Genomic DNA, 14,455 nt, shown 5'->3' on the forward strand with positions numbered 1-14,455 from the left:
TGGTTCTGCCCCAGCACTCCTGCCTCCAGTCCTGGGCACACCAGTCCTGGGCGCACCCCCCCATCCCCCCACATACTGCCGTACCTTCCTTTCTCAGCACTTCAGACCTTCTCGCTCCTTTCACTCTTTTTCCAATATCTGTCGTATTCTTTCTGTGGACCCCTGCTGACCTAGCCCCTGAGGAGCCATCAGTCAAGAAGTCACATGGTGCTCCTGCCCTCACAGGGGTGACAGATGAGAGGGGGCAGACAGCAAAAGCATCAGAGAGTCAGCAGAAGAGGCTGTTTAAGGTGACCATGGGACTGTGGGGACGGTATTAGGGGGCTGGTGGGGGTGGGGTGAGATGGTGCCTGGCTGAGAGACCTGCAGGGACCAAAGTAGGGGCAGAGGTAAGTGTGGCTGGAGAGCCACACATGATAGGGGAGGGGAAGGAGAGAGATGAGCCTGAGTGTGTGCAGGTAAACTGAGGTATGGAGCTGGCTCTCACTCTGAGGGAGCTGAGGCCTTCAAACAGAGGAGTCAGGAGGGTCCCTCTGTCTTATGCCAGGCAACAGGCGGTGGAGGACACTGAGGTACCATATGCTTCTGGGGATTCTTCTCCCTGCCTCTCAGCAGGGCTCTGCCCTCCATCTGCCCCTTGTTAGGGCATAGTGCATTCTGCCATCTGTCAGAGGAGGGTGTGTGCACTAAGCCTCAGGGGGCCAATGAATCCCAGGAAGATTGGTGCTGTTATCTGGCAAGTGGCCCCATGGTGTTTCTCCCATTCCCAGAGGTGACAGTAAGCCGAGGCTCCGGGCCAGTGGCATGTTGACAGCTTGCTCAGGGCCTGAGACCAGGCTGCCTTGGAGCTGTCCCTGGTGGCCAGCTAGGCTTCAAGCACATAGCATGACCCCAGGCAGATTTGTAAAGTGACTTGCCCACCCTGGGGTGAGGGTGCACGATAAAAAGTCCAGGCCTTGGAGTCCTCCGTTCCTAGACCGGAGTGCAAGCCTGGCTCTGCCACTGACTTCCTGGCTTGGGGGCTTCGGACCAACTCTTGGACCTCTCTGAGCCTAAGTTTCCTCTTTGGTAAACTGGCACTTACATAGGATGAGGAGTTCTGTGCTGTTCTTAGCCAGGTGGCCTGGTGCCTCTCGCCTCCCCATAGCATGAAGCTGCAGGGCAAACTGCAGTACAGGTGTGTCATGGTGGGTCAGCTCTCCCTGCCCCTCCACTCCCCTCCCAGCCTGGCACTTGTCAGTTACTGGGTAGGTTTCTTTATCGCTATCAGCTCCCACCCGGGGCCTCAGACATGCATTAGGTAAGGTCTCTCCTGAGCCGTCTGGACACTGTGTGCCTTCGCCATCGATCAGCTCTCTCTGGCAGGCCAGGGAGATGGCTGGGGAGCCTTGCTCTCTGCCGGTCTGTGGGGGCCAAGTCTGCAGGAGGCTAATTGACAATCCTGATCGGGTTTGGCAGGCCCATGCTTTCTGCACTCTTCTCAAGTGGCTGATTTTCAGGTCTCTAAGAGTGCTGGGACCTCTCCCGCAGCCACCTCCCTTCCTGGTCCTCCACCTTCCGCCTGACTGTTCCAGTGGGAAGGGCCATCTTGGTGCAGATGTCATGGGAGAAGCTGCAGAGTGGTAGCAGAAACAGAAGCCGTAGAGGCATGTGTGTCCCTGTCCCATAGCCTTAGACCTGGAATGACACCTGGCTCAGGGAAGCAGGGTCCCCTCACTCTCTCCACCCTGGCCCTGGTGCTGTTCTCTTGCACGTGTCCCCAGCCACATGGAAGTCTCTGTTGGGTTTTATTTTCTTGATGTTCTTTTTTTTTTTTTTTAATGTTTATTTATTTTTTAAAGAGAGAGAGAGAGACAGAGAGTGAGCGGGGGAGGTGCAGAGAGAGAGGGAGACACAGAATCTGAAGCAGGCTCCAGGCTCTGAGCTGTCAGCACAGAGCCTGACACGGGGCTCGAACCCACAAATCGTGAGATCATGACCTGAGCCGAGGTCTGACGCTTAACTGACTGAGCCACCCAGGCGCCCCTATTTTCTTGATGTTCTTAAGAGAACAGCCACCATGGAGATGCTTCTTCGAGCCTTACTTCCCCACCCCCCTCAGACTGCTGCTACTTTTTAAAGGGGTCAACTGGGTACTTCCCATAAGTCCCAAAGGAGTCCCAGAAGAGGCTTTTATGGCATGGCTCTGGGCGTACTGCAGCTCCATCTGGTGTCGTCTCCTGTAGAGGCTTTGCTGACCTACTTAGGCTGGACCAGAGGTGGGTCTCCTTTGTGCCCTATCTGCATGGTCACGGTCAGGTGGGCTCACCTGTCATGTTCAAAGTGCAGGTATTGGTCTTCTGTCTCATGTCCCTTTCTGTGAGGGTCTCCTTCGTGGCTGATTAGACTGGCAGCCTCTCACATCTCACCCGGGAGAGACTTTGAACCAAGTGGCACTGAGACCAAGGGATCATGGCTGAGTACTGATACAGGTTGATACTGGGCTTCCTGAGTTGTTGCTCTTCCTGCTGGAGGTCTGAAGCTTTATCTTCTCTTTGAATCCTGTGTCCTGGAGCCCAGAGGAGCCCTGATCAGCTTGAACTAATCTGAGTTGGATTTTATTCTTGTAATGAAACACGCCCGACCCATGCTGTTTCCCTGCTTCGTGCTCAGTTCGTCCATGGCTAACCCTCCCTCCCCTGGCAGAAGCATCAGGCCAAGCTTGTAACCAACCTCAGGAGGCTTCTGAATGGACTGGTCTGGGAGGCGGGGTCTCTGAGCCAGACTTCTGGGCACGGCTCTGGACATTGGAATGTGAACTGCAGGTTCATGCCCCCTGGGGCATTGAAGCTCAAAAGTTGAAGGCTGGGACTGAGTGACTGAGTATTCACTCTTCCTGTGTGGGGCAGAGTGGCCCCTGTGCTCCTGGTCAAGGGTCAGGGACTGTTGCTTCCCAGGTAGCCCCTCCTTAGCCTGTTTCTGCCTCCCCCACAAGGGAGCAGAGAGGAGGTACCTCAGCCTTCAGGAAGCCTAATCATTCACCATGAATGGCTGTAGCATCAGTCTTCAAGGCCCTAGAAAGACCTGAGAGTGCTGGAGAAGTGATGTCTCAGGAGACCATCGCTATGGCTGCTGCTCCCTGACAGCTGCTGAGCCTCAGCGAGAGCAGCCCCCGCACGGCCCTTGGTGTGATTCCTACTCTGGGCTTGCCTTGGTGTTTTGATTGGAGTCTGTAAGAGAGGCAGAGTCTCAGCCTGCTCCTGATCTCAACATGTCAGATGTGTCTGAGCAGGTGTTTGGGCTCAAGGAGGGCTCTGAGCAAAACAGCAAGCCTCCTGAGTTCAGGCTAGAGGGGTTGGCTGTGCAGAGGGCTGTGGACAGTGTGTGCCCTCTCGTCCACCTGGGATTGGCCCTGCTCTCGTATGTGTCGGGCTGCCCGTGACCCTCTAGCCCCCAGCCCCACATTGAACCTGCTTAGACCTGCTGGGCAAAGGCAGCCTCGACTTTACGGGTCCTCAGCCTTCAGCCACTCCCAGAGCCAGGCCACGTCCCTGTAGAAAATGGCCTGAGAGTCACTGCCAGGCTTAATCATCCAGGTTTCCCCCAGGAGATGATGCTCTCCCTCGGGCTTCCACAGAAGAGCTAGCTGTGAGGGTGTCATCCAGGAGATGTGTGCTTGAAACTTTACTTGTCTCCCTCTCAGAGGGACCCTCGTTTCTATATGTCCCACGTTTCTATATGACTCCCATGGAGTCCTGTCTGGTGCTGGGTGTGGAGGAGCCCTCACCTCCGACGGGTCTCCTGTGGTCTCCGACAGCAACCTCTGTGGCATATCCCTCTGTGCAGGGGTAGGAGCAGAGGCTCAAGGGCAGGCCAGCGGGGGCTCCAAGCCAACAAGCCAGGGAGCTGGTGTTTGCACTTTTGCCAGAAGTTGTGATGAGGGGGGGCTTTCTTAAGTTTAGCCTGACCAGTAGTGAGCAGAGTGGGAGCAGGTAGGACAGACTTGCAGGCCAAGAAGTAGAAGGCATTAAGCAGTTGGGATGTGAGGTGATAAAGGCCTGGCACGAGGGGTGAGAGAGGCAAGGAAGGGACCTGGATGGGGGTAGGGCAGGAGTACTGATTAGCTGGGGAGGGTGGGCACTGCTCGAAAGAGGAAGGTCTGGTGTGGGGAAGTCCAGGTTCTGGTCCCAGCTCTGCCCCCTGCTGGCTTCTCCCTTGTAAGACCACACTGTCTGGGTGCTGGGGTGAGATGGTGCGTGCAGGGTGCTTAGCTGTGGTCCTGGCCATGGGAGTCTCCACAGGAAAGATCGGAAAGAGGAAGGTGGCAGGCCAGGTCGGCAGTGGGGAAGGGCTGCTCTCTAAGTCAGTGACAAGGCCCCAGAGAAGGCCAAGGCAGCCAGGCGTACACCCAGCCTCTCACACTTGGGCTGGTAGGCTCCTGTTCCCACCCTACCAGGCCCCCTGGGCCTGGGTTCCAAGAGGCGCCATTGCCCAGAGAGCACTGGCCTGAGCACTGTGGATGGAGCCCCCCTCCCCTCCCAGGTACTCAGGCCCCTGGTGTCCTACAGAGATCAGCTCTTCTAAGCCCAAGGTGGCTGTGTCACCAGGTACAATAAGTACTGCTGACACCCTGACAAGTCAGGGCTGACCCTTTGGGACAGCGGGGGTTCCCCTGACAGAAGGTGGGGCACTGGGTCCATGTAGCAGTTTTTCAAGGCTGATCCGGGTGCAGGGTCCCTATCTGTGCCCTTCTTGGGCAATCCGAGGCCACACTCTCCTAAGTCAGCGGTGCTAGGCAGGAAATCTGTTCCGGAAATGTACCCCACAGCCAGATGATCAAAGCCCACAGCCAGAGCTGCCTGGAGCTGCGGGATCGGTGTCTGCAGGAGCCGCTGCTCATCGCCGCTCTGCCAACGCAGCCAGGAAGGAGGGGACTGCCTCCCTTCCCCGTGGGCGCCGCGAGCTGCCCACACACTCACTTCCAACCTACTTCTTGTTTCCCCAGAACCTCCAGTGGGCCCGCGACGTGTTGCTAGGCAGCGGTATCCCGTGGCAACAACTGCAGCACATGCCGGCACAGGGGCTCTTCTGCGAGAGGAACAAGACCAATTTCTTCAACGTGAGTACTTTGCCTTGTTGATTTCCGAGGCTGCTTGCTGCACTGCTTTGCGCTGGAGGTGTGCGAATGGCCTCCCTGGGCGGGTGTTCCCAGGACCACGGCTTTGCGGCATCCTCAGAGGGTGGGCAGGGTGGCGCAGTCGAGAGTGCGCCAGACTCGGGAGTGGGGCCGTGCTTGCCGAGTGACTTCTGGCAAGTCGCTGCACTCTCTGGGCACTGGTTTGCCCGTCTGTGGGGTAGAGGCATGGATAAGCTCTGTGCGTTCTCTAGAGCTCCAGGCATTCTGGGGCAACAGCAGGCAGTGGTGAAGGGGCTCCAGGCTCATGGTCTGCTCCTCTGGAGCAGCTCCGTCGGCCCCCATGTGGTCTTGGGCACCTAGGAGATTCTGACTGAAGCTGTGTCTACTGCCTGAAAAACAAGTTTGGACAGTGCTGGGCTTTCGGTGCCCTTCCAGCATTGACGTTCTATGTGGCATAGAGACCCACCCCTTGGCCAGGACATGGCCTGTCACCAAGGCTTGTCTGCTTTCCATCCCTGAGGTCCCCTTAAGCCCACATCTACCCTGCCTGGCCACCCCACCTGTGCCCAGCCTTCCCTCATTTGCTGTGTCCTGCACAGAGATAGCTGACCCCTCACTCTTCCACCTGGAAGTCTCCATCCACCCCTCCCAGGACAGCCAGCTCCCAGCTGGGTGGCTTTGGCAAGTTACCCAGACCCTCTGAGCTATGGTTGCTTCTCTGTTTTCCCGGATTCCCTGTTATGTGTATAAAAACTGAAGGGTGGGGTTGGCCTGGACAGGAGCTGAGGAGAGTAGGTCTTGGGGCTGGAGGGGTGTGTCAAAGGCTGGTTCTTGAGGCACGTGGCAGTAGGGGCCTCCCCACTGAGAGCCAGCCAGGTGGTAACATGTTTGGGTCCGTGGCTCTTCCCCTCTCCAGGTTATGACCTTCTAGTGGCCAGGCAGGGGCCATGGAGCCTGGGAGCCCTGCCTTTACCATCTCTCTCTGTGGGTATTTTATAGACAAGCAGTAGATGCTGTCAGTCTACACAGGACCAAGGATTGGCAGAGAAAGAGAAACTCTTTCCTGCCTAGATGCCCAGGCCACAGCCATCACCCACAGCAGCCTCTGTTCCTCATCCTGCGTGTGTCCTTGCAGAGGGTGTCTGCCTATGTATAAGCCGGAGCAGAAATGTGCCCAAAGGACTAAGTATTTGTGCTTCTGACCTTTGTTTTTTGGGGTTTTTTTGTTTTTTGTTTTTTGAGTTAAGAACGTATCTTGGAGAGTGTTTTAGAACTTGTTCGTTCATTTTAGTAGCTGCATAGTATTCCCGACATGTGGATGTGCCACAACTTACCTGCCCATCCCCCATTGATGGGCATTTAGGTGGTTTCCAGTCTTTTGTTGTTACCGTGTTTCATATATACATCTTTGCCAATGTGGGGATCCATTCAGAGGGTAAATTCCTAGAAACAATTTCCTGGTCAAAGAGTTTGTGGTGCCTTTAAAGTTCTAGAAGAAAGATAGTACCATCCAAAGATCCAGCCCACGTTCCTAAACTTAGATTCATTTTTTTCAGACCTCTTCCACACTGTTACTTTTTTTCATATTTATTTGCTCTTTGGTAGGTGAAAAGTGTTATCATGTTTCATTTATTATTAGTGGGATTGCCCATGATATCACATTAGCAGTTTTAGTTTTTTTCGGTGCCATTTCTACTCCTGTTAATTTTCTTATTAGGTTGTTAGTCCTTTCCTTATTGATTTGTAAGAACTCTTTGTCAGTGTTCTGCAAACCTTTTTTCTGTGGCTGCCAAATTGAAGTTAGAGCCAGGCAGCTAGCTAGTTTCCCTGAGTTCCTCTATTTAAAAAAAAAAAAATTTTTTTTTAACGTTTATTTATTTTTGAGAGAGAGAGGGCGAGCAGTGGAGGAGCAGAGAGAGAGGAAGACACAGAATCTGAAGCAGGCTCCAGGCTCTGAGCTGTCAGCACAGAGCCCAATATGGGGCTTGAGCTCACGGACCATGAAATCGTGACCTGAGCTGAAGTCTGATGCTTAACCGACTGAGCCACCCAGACTCCCCTTCCCTGGGTTCCTTTATAAAATGAGCTACCATTACTACCTGCCTTGAAGAGTATTATAGGGATCAAGTTATATAATGGGGTATAGCGACCCTACTTCAGGATCTAGCATATGGTAAGTGCTCAAGAAAACAGCTTCCTGGGGCACCTAGTTGGCTCAGTTGGTTAAGTGTCCAACTCCTGATTTTGGCTCAGGTCATGATGTCATGGTCATGGGATTGAGCCCACGTTGGGCTCTGTGCTCCCTCCCCTGTTTCTGCGTGTACTCTCTCTCTCTCCCTCTCTCAAGAAAGAAAAGAACTTCCCTTCTTCTCCCCTCTTACATTGCTGGTATTTGCCCTCAAAGACTACGCAGTAATGTTGTAAAGAGAGACCCAACCTCCCTTTCTTCCTCATGGGTGGACTGCTTACCCTTCCAAACGATAGAGTCTAAGAGGCCGGCACCTCAGAGCTGGAGCGCATCTGAACTGGCAGCTGGGTGCTCCAGGCCCCTTCCCCATTGGGCTCACTCCCCGTAGCAGCTCCTGTGGTTTCTGGGGCCATCTAGAAAATGAGTTCTGTAGAAGGGCAGTCAGGCTGCCTGTGGGAGAGGAGGCTGGCAGAGCCCTGGGTGAGCCTGGTACATGGGCAGTGCCTCCCTGTAGCCGGAAGCCCCTGCAGATACAGGCTACACCCAGCACAGACTGGATGTTTTGGGTGTTTTTACCTCCTCTGTGTCAGCTGTTTGTTTCTCCATGCTTCCCCAACGACCCGCTGCTTTTACCACCCTCGGGTGCTCTCCAGCCCAAGTCCTGGCCACCTCTGCTCTCTCAGCTCTTCTCTTTGGAGGTGGGTTGGGGCTCCTCGTGTTTCTCCAGCCCGAGGCCAAACAGACACTTATACCCCCGTTGCATCCCTGTACTCAAGGGACAGGTGCTCCCAGCTTCTTGGTGACAGGATGGCCTTTGCTGAGCCCACCCTGCCCTGTCTTTGCCACTGTTGTGGGAGGACCCTCAGGGTGGATGCACCCTGCCTCATACCCAGAGAGTGCTGACGCTGTGCGCTCTCAGCACGCAAATATGTCTAGCAGATGTGACCAAGTGTGAGGGAATGGTTGCCTGCCACATTTAGAGAGGAGCATTTAGGGCCCCCTCAGCTGACTCTGCTGGGATGGGGCCATGTCACTGACAGCTGGGGCTGTAGGTCGGGAGGAGCAGGCTGGTTCTTCTCCCTGCCAGTGTGCATTGGGGTTTGAAGCCTTAGCCTGGGTGCTAAAGGCACCGGGCTACTAGCACTTGTGAGGAGGTATAGGGAGGGTGAAGGCAGGGGCATCTGGCACCCTGGCCTGCCGTCCCGCAAAGACCCCACTGTCTTGGGCCGCCAATCCTTGGTGTCACTCACCCAAGGGGCTTTCTGGGCAGCCCCCCTCATCATCCTCAAGGGCCTGGACTAGGGGACCCTCCCATTATTATTTTTTTTAATCTTTATTTATTTGTAAATGTATGTTTGTTTATTTTTGAGAGGGAGAGAGAGCGCAGGCGGGGGAGGGGCAGAGAGAGAGAGAGAGGGAGACACAGAATCCGAAGCAGGCTCTAGGCTCTGAGCTGTGAGCACAGAGCCTGACGTGGGGCTTGAACGAACCTTGAGATCATGAACTGAGCCGAAGTCGGACGCTCAACTAAGCCACCCAGGTGCCCCAATCTTTATTTATTTTTGAGAGAGAAAGAGAGAGAGAGAGAGAGTGAGTGCACAAGCCAGGGAGGGTCAGAGAGGGACAGAGGATCTGAAGCAGGCCCTAAGCTCACAGCAGAGAGCCTGATGCAGGGCTTGAACTCACAGACCCGAAGATCATGACCCCAGCCGAAGATGGATGCTCAACCAACTGAGCCACTCAGATGTCCCATTTTGTTGTTTTTTTTTTAAACCTCCCGTTATTTTTTAATGACAATTTCTGAAAATTGTGTGAGTCACATGGGACCACATTGTCACTGCAAACAGTCCAGACACACAATGGAACAGGTGGCCTTCTCAGAAGTGCTTCTGTTGCATGGTTGGGTTGTTCTCTTTTTTCAGGGGTGTGTGTGCAAAATCAGACAAGTTTGTCATGCAGCTTGAGAAAATTGTGTGTGTGTGTGTACGTGCACACATGCTTTTCAGCAACTTGGGGTTTTTTGCTGACGCTAAGTCTTACAGAAATTTCCCTGTGAGGAGCATAGGCCATCTCACATTTGTTGCTGCCACCCAGTATTGTGTCATGTGAGGGCCACAGTCTCCTTGAGTGGGCACATACGTGGGGCCGGTCTCTGGGCTCCCAGGCAGGCTGTGGTAGGCTTTCCTGTCCATATCTTTGTGCCGTGTTCCTCTTTGAGTCCCTAGCTGTCTTTGCCTGGCCCAGAGGAGGTGCTTGCTGTTTGTAGACTGATTTCCATTCGTGCCTTTTCGCGTAACAGATGGTCCTTAGGCATGTCCTCCTGGTCCAGCCAATGCTGGCTGCCGTGATGCCCCTGCCACAGGATACTTGCAGGCTTACAGTAGAACCCCACATGCCTGTCCCTCCGTACAGGGCCTCTGTAGGACACCATCAGGCACATGGGAGAGTCAGGGAACCCTTGAGGAACTTGGATGTGCTGGAGGCAGAGTAGATGCTGTTCTGCCAGAAACAAGACAGGGAGGCCTCCCGGGGTTCGGGGTTAGAGGCACCTCTGGGGGGATCTCCTCAAGGCTGGGCCATGCCTGAGGCAACACTGTGTGTGAAGGGCTAGACAACGCGATGGGTGCTGAAGGGCGGATGAGTGTGACTTTCCTCGTGGGGTCTCCTTGCACATGGGGCTTATCGGGCCCTCTGCACTGCTGGCGGGGGCCCTGTAGCAGTGTAGACGTGGCGTGTAGCAGGGCGCAGCAGTGTGGTTGGATGAGCATGTGAGAGAGAGGAATGAGCTTGGCGCATCTCCAGCCCCACTGCTCCACAACTTGACTGAGAGGGAACGGTTCCCAGCCCACCCCCTTCCTCTGCCGTGGAAAAGCCCTGCTTGCGGGCTGTCTGCCGAGCAGGTTGGAGCTCCTGGGCCATGGCTCCAGCTCTGGAGCGGGCTGGAGCCCCAGCTGAGGGCCTCATTACCTCAGCCCTCTCCCACCAGGCGGAACCGTCTGGTCTTTGCCAAAACAGAGCCAGAGTTGTTGAACGTTGTTGGTTGAGGTCTTGCAGCCCTCCCTGCACCGGCGGGGCCTGGCCTGGGCCCTGGCGCCTGTTTTTTGACAGCCTCGGGCGGGACCAGCAGGAGGCATGTGGCTGTGTGATTCAGAGGTGGCCCCTCAGGCCAGCTGTGCAGAACAGGGGCTGGGAAGACAGGAAAGCCCGGGACAGGAGGCATCGAGGTGGGGGTTGCGCCTGGGGGACATATGAGCCCTCCTGAGCCAGTGCTAGTCTTGAGAGGGCTGCAGGGCGGGGAGGGAGGTGTGGCAGGGGACTGTACCTCTCTGGGCAGAGGGGGCCAGAAAAGCAGGCTCAAAGCACACTGTGGAAGCTGAGGGCTTATCTCTGAGTGCCCAGAAGCTTCTACAGCTTCCTATGCAGGTGTGTGCACCTCTGGACAGGTGGGCTTACATAGGCTAGAGCTGGGCTTTTCTGTCCAGAGTGAACTTCTCTCCCTCTTGTAGTTGATTCAGAAATGTTCCCATAGTAACCAAGCCAGAGATGGCTCTCTCTCCTTTCCCAAAATGTTTGCTTATTTTAGTAGGCAGGGTTTTTTCTTGTTTCAACCCAGTTTCCAACCACTGTGAAAGAAGCAAAGGAAACCAAAGGCCCAACTAGCATTGCTTCCTGTGTCTGAGACTGTGTAGGGTGGGCAGCGGCTGTGGCCGGAGTTTGAGGGAGTAGAGGTGAGATGCTGGCTTGCTGGGGCTTGGCTGCCCTGCCACAGTGCCCCCACAGCCACTCTCGCCCTATGTGGGGGTCTGCCTGCAGCTCAGGCAAGCAGTCCGTGGCCAGCAGCACCCAGGGCAGGTCCCCAGGCCCTGGGGCCACTGAGAAGAGCACAGACTTTAGACTCTTGGGTGGTCTCGGCCCCTGGCCACTCCACAAGGCTGCCTGTTGGCAGGGGGGTCACAATAAGTGGATGGAAGCCCCCACCAAGCACACCCTTGGCACATCACACAACTCACCCTTAGGATCAGGAATCAGCCTGCATGGGGCTTTAGGGCTTATCGTGGATCCCAGTGGTGCTAGTGGAGGGCAGTGCCGGCACCAGAAGGGGTGTGGCGACAGTATGTGGTGGGAGCCCCATCTGTCACCTGGCCAGGGCCCTCTGGAGGCTCCAGGCCCTGCTCTGGCTCGGGTGGGGCAGCCTGAAATGCAGACATGGCCGTCCCTGCCCACCACATGGGCCCCTTTCTGTGCGGCCTGGCTTGGCCTTTGGTGCCTGTGGACGCAGGTCTTGCTCACTCTCCCTTGGTCAGTGCTTCGTAGTACTCCCCTGTCTGTCCTCCGGCTTACCTACCTACCCTCTTCCCAGTGGAGTGGTAGCTTCCAGTTCTCCACTGGTACAAAAACATGGCCTTCCCTGGTCTCCTTCCTCACCTGTGCAAGTCTCCAGGGCAAGTGCCCGAGAGTGGAGGCCCAGTCACAGGCCCTCGGCAACCAGTGCCTCTACACGTCAGGAGCCAGATGGTTCAGCAACTGCCCAGGTTCCCTCCTACCAGCCCCCTCCCTGCCGCCTCCTTGCACTCAAAACCATTGGTTTCATTTTGGCCTATCTATGGGGTGACTGGGAAAGCCGAGCCCCTTCCTGTACCCATGGTTAGTCCCTCTGTTGGCCCTGGCTCTGGCTTGCACTCCTACCCAGCAGCCACCACATGGGCCTTGTGGTTCTGTTTGTCCTGACACCATGTTGCTTCAAGTGTTGGGAGATATAGTCATCACGAGCTGTCTTTGTTCTTTAAGCACTTGTGCTGTGTGGTTGCCAGCCCTGGAGCCTGAGTACTCACTGAGGGCCCCGATGTGAGAGGAAAGGCCCCCATAAGCTAGGCAGCCCACTGGTGGGAGAGCTGCCCACCAGACCTGGGGGGAAGGAGAGAAGGTCTCTAAAACCTCCAGCACTCCATCTATCCAGGCAAGAATCAGTCACACCCATTCTACTCTAACCCCACCAGTTGGCTGTATGAACTTGGGGGAGTCCCCCTCTACCTACCCAGTGAGCGGATACCTAGTATTAGGGAGGGGCAGGCACAGCAGGCCCACCTCCCAGGCAGGCAGCCCAGCCTCTGAGCCTAATGCACTGCCGGGCCTGAGACAGTGCCTATTGTACAGGCCAGACTTCCACCAGTGCCCTGGCCCTCGGGAGAGAGCCAGGGGTCCAGATAGAGGCCAGTGGTGCTGAGGAGGGCACAGCCTCTGGAATCCAGCACAGTGGGCACTCCCAGGCGGGGACTTCATCTAGAAAAGCATCCCAGCACATCCCTCTGGCACAGTGCCCAACAGGCGAGGCGTGCTTAGAGACTATGAATTCTTCCCACCCTCGAAGGTTCCCTGGGACAGGATTAATTGGGAACTGAGCAGCCCCAGAGTGGGGGAGATAGGCACCATCCTGACTTGGGTGAGCTCTGGCCACGCCCTGGGGTCTGTGCCCAAGATGTCTGCTTCCTGTTGCAGGGCCACAGTTGGCCCTTCTTTCCCACCACGCTCCTAATTCCCAAGAGGCACCATGCCTGGTGGGCTCGTGGGCAGCTCTTGCCTCACTTGCACCTACCCCTGGAGCTGAGTCACTGACACCCACCCCCAGATGCCAGTCCCAAGTTCAGGGCCTTTTGCAACAGGCAGTCATCAGGGAAGACCAAGGCACGACCCAGGGACGAGGTGTTGGTCTCCACCCAGTTAATTATACCCTACACCACCCCTGACAGCGGCACATTTGTCCTGCCTCCCAGCAGTAAACAAGCCCCAGGAGTGCCAGCGTAGGGTGTTCCAGCCTGTGGGGCGCTCCAGTGCAGAGTCCCGCCCACCCTCTCGGGTCAGGGCCAGGGAACATCGGGATAGGAAGCCCCTGGTTGGCAACAGACCCACACCTTTCCTGAAGTCAGTCTGCGCATGTCACTTTCTCTGCTCTCAGCACTGGTTGTGACAAGTTCTGGTTCCACCTCTGCTTGTCCCGGTGCCCACACCTCTAGGAATGTGTTGCCCCTTTGTTAAACCTGCTGTGTGCCAGGCCCTGGGCCAGTTACATTGTCAGTGAGGTCCAGTGTCTGCAGGCCCATTTCATGGAGGTGCCAGGAGGTAAGGTACCTTGGCTGAGGTCCCATGACCAGTTAGTGTTGGAGGAGGAATGTTGGCCTCACTGTATGTAGTGCCGAAGCCCATGGGTGGTAGCCGGTGGTCACACATAAGGGAAGAAGAACGGAAAGCCAGGGAAGGTTGGCCCCTACACTGGGATTGGCCTAAGCAGCAGTGTTGCCCAAATTGTTCATTGGCTAGGTAGAGAGGATGGTGTAGCAATGGGCACAGGAACATGGGCATCTAGCCCTGCCCCAGCAGGTGGGTCTGGGACTACAGGTGGATGAGGGCTGGAGTCAGTAGCTGGGCCATGGTATAGACCAGGGCCACCCAGAGGGCTGGGACTGCACTGTTGCCTGGTGTGGATACTAGTGTGGGCATGTGTGGGCACGATTGGGTTGGGCCACCTGTCTGTGGTAGACAGTCCCTGCCTAGCTCCACCCAGGGGCTGCAGCTCCTGAGAGGAGAGCACAGTAATAGTGGAGGCTTTCACTGTTGCCACAGTGCCAGAGCATCTGTGCCCGGCCAGGCCCTGGCAATGGCAGGACTGGCCCCGTTTATGGGCACTCGCTGGGGGCTTTATTTGGGGTGCCGCCTTTGATTCTCCACAGCATGTCTGTGTGGTTAAGATACTATTATTATCCCCATTGTACAGAAGGGGAAGTTGACACCAACAGGTGTTATGAGCTGTCAAAATCAAAAGGCCTTTCCTACCCTGTGTCCACCATTCTGACCTGGCTTCCCCTGTTGGACAGCAGAGCTTGTGACCCTGTTTTCAGGCCCTATTCATAGGCCACTCCCCGGCTGATGTGCTTGCTCTGGGGACTGGGAGAGGATGCCACCAAAAAGAGTGGGATGCCTCTGCAGCAGCACTTGCCAGCAGTCATGCTATGGTGGCCGAGGCTTGGCTCCCCAGCAAGTCTGCACTTGAGCTGGGACCCAGGCATTTTGAACCTAGCTGGGGCAGTGGGCATGGCAGCCAGTGGATGGGCCCTAGAGATAGGCAGAGGAGGGACGCAGGACCCCCACAGACCAGT

General features: G+C 55.9%; 1 protein-coding gene across 9 annotated transcripts in view; it reads left to right on the plus strand.

Moving 5' to 3' along the window:
- CABIN1 (calcineurin binding protein 1) overlaps positions 1 to 14,455 on the plus strand; it is a 153,690-nt gene that overhangs the window by 102,453 nt on the left and 36,782 nt on the right. For all 9 annotated transcript variants that reach the window (XR_006210195.1, XM_042963050.1, XM_042963051.1 and 6 more), the window contains exon 29: positions 4,985 to 5,098. Coding sequence is in view for 8 of the 9 variants with exons in the window: in XM_042963050.1 (XP_042818984.1) it covers positions 4,985 to 5,098 (114 nt within the window). In the remaining variant the exon portion in view is untranslated. The remainder of the gene's footprint in view (positions 1 to 4,984; positions 5,099 to 14,455) is intronic.

This window comes from Panthera tigris, chromosome D3 (assembly GCF_018350195.1).
Source record: "Panthera tigris isolate Pti1 chromosome D3, P.tigris_Pti1_mat1.1, whole genome shotgun sequence".
NCBI lineage: Eukaryota > Metazoa > Chordata > Mammalia > Carnivora > Felidae > Panthera > Panthera tigris.